This window comes from Abramis brama (assembly GCF_963993115.1).
Source record: "Abramis brama genome assembly, chromosome: 24".
In the NCBI taxonomy this organism is placed as follows: domain Eukaryota; kingdom Metazoa; phylum Chordata; class Actinopteri; order Cypriniformes; family Leuciscidae; genus Abramis; species Abramis brama.
In genome coordinates, this window is record NC_139986.1 from 22,982,598 (window position 1) to 22,989,792 (window position 7,195).

The window sequence follows — 7,195 nt, forward strand, 5'->3', positions numbered from 1 at the left end:
TCGTAAAACTAATCCATATGAATTGAGCGGTTTAGTCCAAATTTTCTGAAGAGACACACAAACGCTCTATACGATGAACTTAGGCTTCATGCATTTATCTTCTAACTGGTCACTTTTAGACAAGCTCGTCATAACTTAGCCTTTAAAATACAGTAAGTGAGATGGAATCGGCAAACCACAAGCTTTTTCCAACATCATCAGCATTTGCAATCAATACAATAGCAAACACATCGGCCAACATCTGAACGTCCATGTCAGGTCAGGACCACCACTGACCCGCTAGCTAGAAACTTTCCAACTGTTACTCCTTCCCATAGTTAATGTTACAGTTCTGCAATATAGACAAGGCCTGGTACTTGGCACAGCTGGGCATCTTTTGGTATGTAAATGAAACAGACTGGAGGGATTGCAGGGGGTTTGAATCCCCCGCCAGACTCGACTGCCACGGGCTGTTTGTATATCTGTTCTGTGCACTACAAGGGGCTTGTCTGGTTCCCTGCCAAACAGAAGCCCTGACAAAAAAAACAAATACAAACATACAGTATCTTTGTCGCCACACATACATTATTCAAAAGACCAGGCCGGCAAAATGAACTCAATGGACCCGAAAATATAGCATAATCATAGTCTAAAAACGCTGGACTGCTGAGAGATCAGTCACAATTAAAACTGCTCTTAAAACTCAGCAAAGTCAGATTCCCATCTGTAAAGGACGGAGAGATGGAAACTTACCCCAGAGGATGAGGTTATTCTGGGCCGCGAGTGTAGATTTCTTTCCCACACCTACTCACAGATATGAGGAACCTCTGCTTCTCCTCTTGGGGCTTCAAAAAGCTCTCACAGGATTGACTTAATCACCTTTAGGGTAAATATACTGTTAAACACCAAGTGGCATCATCTGAAGCTGCTGTTTTTGTTTCTATCTGTATACTATGGGCAAAGGATTCAAGGAGGTATGTAATACCAGGTGCAAAAGCACAACTAACAATAATAACTTCTGGGAAAAAAATATTGTGTGTTCTTTTACCTTTTTAATATAATTCTAAATGTGGTCACATATATATTTTAATCCAGTCTAGATTAGAAGCCTGTAGTTTTAGGCATTGGCAAATCTAACTACTTATCTCAGAAATGCTCAATGTAGCATCATGCTAACCCCTAAACCAACTTAAAAATGACTCATTGTAATATAAAACTGTCAGTGTGCAATACACATTGGACTACAGAAAGCCAAAAGGGTCCAAATCAAGGGCGTAGATTTGGTTTGAACATTGGGGGGGTTGAAGTTTGGGTATGCCTCCTTTTCATGTAATCATGGTATAAATATTGGGGGGGGTTGTAATGCATAGATTTAAATATTGGGGGGGTTATCTCCCCCCCAACCCCCCCACAAATTACGCCCCTGGTCCAAATTAAGGGCTTTTTACATACACTGACTTAAACACACTATGGTTCTGTTTCACAAATAAGATTAAGACAGGATTAGGCCTTAGTTCAATAAGGACATTTAAGTAAATGTTATAAACATGCCTCATCACTGCTGTGGATCTTGAGACAAAACAATGTCACTTCGCACAAGAATGTGCGTGCAAGTTGCTTTCAGTTAAAACAGCTCAAACATGCATTTTAGTCTCCTGTCCGTGAAACCAGTGTAAATGTTAGTAGTTCAGCTAGAGTATTATTTAAAGATAGACGTAAAAAATGCAAGTGCATCATATTTAAATAAATATAAATTATCCAGTGACACTAGTAGAGTCGCACCATGCAAAAATGCAATGTGATACTTGATATCAAAATAATTAATTAAAATGGCGTATTGAATAAACCTGCCCTCCATGGTTCTTGTTCTTTCCGACAACAAAGTTCATTGAATGAGATGAACTCGTAACCGCGACTTGAGAAGTGGGAAGTAGGAAATTTCAGATAGCACGTGAAGCTGACTGACTGACCTAAATTTCGGTGAACTCCACAAACAAACCATAGGTTCATGATTATTTCATAGGAAGCTTAAAAAAAAGTTAAATAGTTAGTTAAATAGTATCCTTAACTCCTATAAATCATAGGTGACTTTGGAAATTATCAGTATTAAACCACCATTTTCTGAGGAAAGTGCACCACCTGCCGGTGTGATCTGGAAAGTGGCAGAAATGAAGAGCAGACACCCAAACAAAACTATGAGAAACGTGTATTTGAACACTGTTGATTTACTTCTTGGAATTGTTGGTAAAGGTCAGATTTAAAACAATAGAAATGGGTTACAAATTGTATTTAGAGATTTTCTTTTTTCAGGAACACTCACTCAAAGAGCACAGTCAACAACACATTAGCATACACACAGACAAAAAAGCAGTTTGCGCAAAATAAATAACATTAGGTATGAGAAATGACATCATTTTAAAACTGAACTTCATAGCAGGATGAATATGGAAGAGCTGAACATGAGCTTTTAATAAAAAAAGCCACTATTTTATATGATTCATCATATCAATTCATGAGCAAAGACCACCAAACCGTTTCGCCAAGCTACAAACACTAACAGCTGCCAATCGCTCTGCATATGAACTAAAACACTCAATAACTAGCCTTTGAAAGAGAAAAACAGCCAGTAGATATGTTTGACCTCTGGGTAAGATCAGATAGCGAGCTTTCAATTAAATAACCATCACTCAAAAAGTAGAAAAAGAGATGATTGCCAACGATGAATTCAGAAACTTCATCAGCAGAAAACAAAACAAAACACTGATTTATTTTGCTCTCCAGCAGAGGATATTAACAACCTGCACTTTTCTCAATGTGCAATAACTTGCAAGGATTCATGTTAAAGTCAGAACTCAAAGAAAGTTGAGCAGCAACCAATCTCAGAGAACGTAGAATTTCTAGTATTTTGGTACCAATGTCTTATAGTGGTGTTAAAACTGTGTTGGGATGGATTCTACGATGTCCAGCGCCACCAGGCAACCTTCATCCGATCCCAGACGGCCCCCATAGAATCGATGGCCGGACGCACGTCCAGGATGGAGAACTGGTAGGTGTCTTTATCGATGTCCCCGTCGTAGTAGTCAATGACATAGCGGACTTCCTTTCCGCACCGATCTACAATCCAATCGTGTCGGTCGAACGGCAATTCATATCTACAGAGAAAGTTAGCAGAGAGAAATCAAGCACTCTGCAGTGTATTAAACAACATGAGAAAGATCCTTTGGGATTCACTTTTATATCTCACCCCATCCAGTGACGTATTCTGGCTCTGGGTGAAAACTCTTTGGCTTTGCCCCCGAATCTCTTCAGAGATGGACCGCATGGACACTCGCTGCCAGAAACAAACATGTGTTTGAAACTAACAGTAGTCTAGGGCGCTATGATCATTCTTGCATACTTGGCAGTTTGTAAAAACAAAGCAGATCACACTGCCAGTGACCATCAAATGACAAACAGAAGGCGAATAACACAATATTATCACCTCGTTTATCTGGCAGCAACAGGGCGGCAGAGGTGATGATGCAGCTTTTATTTGTGTTAACAATATAAAAACTGCATTGGAACACATTGTAGTACAACACAAAGTCTGTTATACTCACCAAGGCTGCATTTGTTTGATCAAAACTACTGCAAAAACACTGATATTGTTAAATATTTTAATTATTTAAAATCCCTTTTCTATGGAAACTCGTTTCCGCCATGGAATAAAAAAAAATTAATTGACTTTTTTCCTCACAATTCAGAGTTTATACAAAGTCAGAATTGTGAAATTCACACTTGGAATTGTGAGTTATTAAGTCTGAATTGTGTGATTAAAAATTCATAATTATCTTTTTTATTTTCTATTCTGTGCCACAAACAAGCTTCCGTAGTTTTCTATTTTAATATTTTGAAATATAATTTATTCCTGTGATTTATTTTTTTAAGATTCTTTGATGAAAGTTGAAATCTTTTGTAAAATTATAAATGTCTTTAGTGTCTCTATTGATCAGTTGAATGCTTCCTTGCTGAATAAATGTATTAACTTCTTTAAAAAAAAACAAAAAAAAACACTTTGCTCTCTGAATCATACAGTAAAGTGATTTCAGTCACTGATCATGTGGAAATGAGAGTTGTGTTGCAGTCACCTGGCATGAAGGGCTTCCCACTTCAGGATTTCCTGCCAGGCTTGATCGTTGTTACGATTGTGGATCTTGATTATATTGGACATGTCTTTGGGATCAAGACTGTCATCCTTCCAGCGCCACCTAGCAAAACAACAAATAGCAATGAGCTATTAACAGTAATTCATGACAACAACACAAAAAAAAAAAAGAGCATGAGCATGTCTTGTCTGCAAAGTACCTTAAACAATAGTTATGTTCCAAAACTTAGTGTGCTCCCTACATAGACAGCATTTTTAAAGAATCATAGGCACACTCATGACGGCTGTTGTTATTGTTGGTTATTATTTTTTTTTATTTTACACACACACACACACATACATATATATACATATATATATATATATATATATATATATATATATATATATATATATATATATATATATATATATATAAAATTTTAAAACTTTTTAGTAAATAAAAAAGTATGTTTTTATTTAATAATTTATGAATAAAAAAAAAATATATATATATATTTTTTTATTTTTTTATTTTTTTATTATTATTCAGCAAGGATGTATTAAATTGATCAAAAGTGATAGATTATTAGAATAATTTCTTAAGGATTATGTGATGACACTGAATACTGGACTAAAGGCAGCTTTGCAATCCCAATTAACTACTTATTTTAAATAAATTAAACTAATATTTTAAAATATAATAAAATAGAAAACAGTCATTTTAAATTATAATAATATTTCACATTATTACAGTTTTACTGTATATTTCATCAAATAAATGCAGCATTGTGTTATAATTTTATATAAGCATAAGAGACTTCTAACATTATAACATTAGAATAAATCTTACTGACCCCAAACATTTGAACGGTAGTGCATGCATACGCCCTAGCTCATGCAAAACCACTGTTGTTGTCTCTTTCTTGACATTGGAGAATAATGTACAATATTTTCTATCTGGGTAATCAAGTTACAGCACTCACAGACTTCCTGAAACTAAGCCAAATGACATATCAGTTCTCCAAATCATGACCAGAATGTATCTGGTTGTAAAACATGGATTTAGGAATCTTTATAAAAGCTATACTTTTGTACATAGTACAGCACGCCGAAACTCACCCCTTCCGCAGCATGGCATTCCAGAACATCTGTTCAGAAGGATAGACCCAGTTCTGTTCCGAGCCTGCTCGAGGGATTTTAGACTCCTCTCTGTTGATGGACAAAGGGAATGGCTGGTCCGGGGCGGGCAGCTGGTTTGGAGGGGGCATCTGTGGTACACAGAAAAGCAACATTAACACACATAAGCCACAAACAAAAATCAAAAAGAGCATCATCTTATTCAGGGAAGTGCCCATCTCACCATATTTGTGGGATCGACGGCTCCTTCAGAAGCTCTCATGGGACATTCGACAAACTCATACGCTCTCTCCTGGTGTGCTGGGCTGGCCGGAGTCGTCTCCGAAGTCGACGGAGACGTCTGAGCCTGATGCATCGGGCACTCAGGAGGAGGAGAGCCTGGGTTTATATTGCACATTACAAATTATTAGCCTACATACAGTCCTCTGATATACAGCTCATGATAACAGATGGAGTATGACTCACTTTTAGGGATCTCTTGATGCATGGGACACCCAGGGGGTGGGGTCGCCCCACCAAAATGAGCCGCTGACATTGCAGACTCTGCCCGGATATCGGGGGCAAGACTGGATACGGATGCACCCATGACAAACACCAGTGCTGAAGAGATCAAGGACACCCTGTCGCATCATTACTTGTGTTATGCTGTTCAAAATCTATATCACATGACTTTAAATATTTAAAAATATAGCCTATTGCTGAATGATGTTAAAGGGACAGTTCACATTGACTTCCATAGTATTTATTTTTTTAACACTATGGAAGTCAATGGGGTCCATCAACTGTTTGAGTACCCACATTCTTCAAAGTATCTTCTTTTGTGTTTGGCAGAAGAAATAAATTCATAAATTCAACTTGAGGGTGAGTAAATGATGACAGAATTTTTTTATTTTTAGGTGAACTATACCTTTAATGGAATAGTTCACAAACATGTACACGCAAATTAAATTAATTGTTTATTCATACTCATGTTGTTCCACAGCTGTATACTTTCTTATGACAAAAAAAAGACCATAGTTTCCATACAATAGTCAATTTGATCATATTCAATCTTCTGCTCTTAAGTCTAATTTGTGGGGTTTTAATATGTTGTTTTTAGTTATGAAAAGAAGTGACATTTGGAATAATTTATGTCAAACCTCACGTGAGAGTTTGATGTGTCATATTTGAATATGGGCAAAATATATATCCCTCATGCAAAGCTATCATAATGTTTCAGATGACTTGGAATATATGGCATAAATGGTATGAACCATTATTTATAGTGCTTTTTATTGTCATTTTTGGAGCTGGTCACCACTCAATTTCATAGTTTGTAAAATAACATCGTAAATATTCTGTCATACACATTCAAAACAATATTACAATGTTGTTACGGGTGAACTATTACACCTTTCACTATTCTTAAAAGTGATCTTTAAGAGACAAATCCTAAAATGTAAGAGTTACAAAATAAGTTGTATAACATCATCCATACAGTCATGTAACAATATAACTGAATACCAAATCACATATTCCACTACAAACTCCATTATAACAACCAGCTTTTTAAATATCTTCACATAACAATCTCGATTCCTGAAGGTCTACATATGTGAGAGCATAACTCACCTTTCTGTGGCTCTTATGTGTGGCTCGGACGCTCTGCAATGTCAACGTGCACCACTACTTCCGTTTCACCCAGCATGCAATGCGCGCGGGGCGGGACGAAGACGTAGCTCATGAATATTAATTAGTCAATGTCCATGATACACTTTTTAAAGAGGAAAACGTTTTATTTATTCATTTAACATTTTTTTTTCATGGAACATATATTTTTTAATTACAGTACTTAAATTAATAAGAAATATGTGAAATCTTTAAAAGCAATCTCCGTTGTGTGTGCTTTCTAGTGCACTAAAACTATGATTTTGTCGTTAAAAAAAAACACATTAAATGATAAATAGGGAAGGC

The 7,195-nt window shown here is 36.4% G+C and overlaps 1 protein-coding gene across 2 annotated transcripts; it reads right to left on the reverse strand.

Annotated features, from left to right (window-relative positions):
* Positions 1-2,188: 2,188 nt before the first annotated feature.
* On the reverse strand, positions 2,189-6,934 carry hccsb (holocytochrome c synthase b). 2 transcript variants are annotated; one of them, XM_084103327.1, is made up of 7 exons: positions 6,854-6,934; positions 5,708-5,842; positions 5,466-5,620; positions 5,225-5,373; positions 4,107-4,226; positions 3,224-3,310; positions 2,189-3,131 (listed from the first exon to the last, which is right to left on the reverse strand). In XM_084103327.1, the coding sequence occupies exons 2-7, from the start codon at positions 5,826-5,828 to the stop codon at positions 2,933-2,935; spliced, it is 831 nt and encodes a 276-aa protein (XP_083959453.1). In that variant the 5' UTR covers positions 5,829-5,842; positions 6,854-6,934; the 3' UTR covers positions 2,189-2,932. The 2 variants fall into 2 exon arrangements, with proteins under 2 accessions (XP_083959453.1, XP_083959454.1); XM_084103328.1 differs by having other exon boundaries at positions 5,708-5,862; positions 6,854-6,924.
* Positions 6,935-7,195: the final 261 nt, after the last annotated feature.

What these genes read in the sequence shown, in the direction of transcription:
- hccsb (XM_084103327.1), bottom strand. Translation starts at nt 5,828, where the DNA reads ATGGGTGCATCCGTATCCAGTCTTGCCCCCGATATCCGGGCAGAGTCT. An exon ending in CCGTCGATCCCACAAATATG is followed by an intron (nt 5,374 to 5,465) that starts GTGAGATGGGCA and finishes TGTGTACCACAG; the next exon opens with ATGCCCCCTCCAAACCAGCT. An exon ending in AGAATACGTCACTGGATGGG is followed by an intron (nt 3,132 to 3,223) that starts GTGAGATATAAA and finishes CTTTCTCTGTAG; the next exon opens with ATATGAATTGCCGTTCGACC.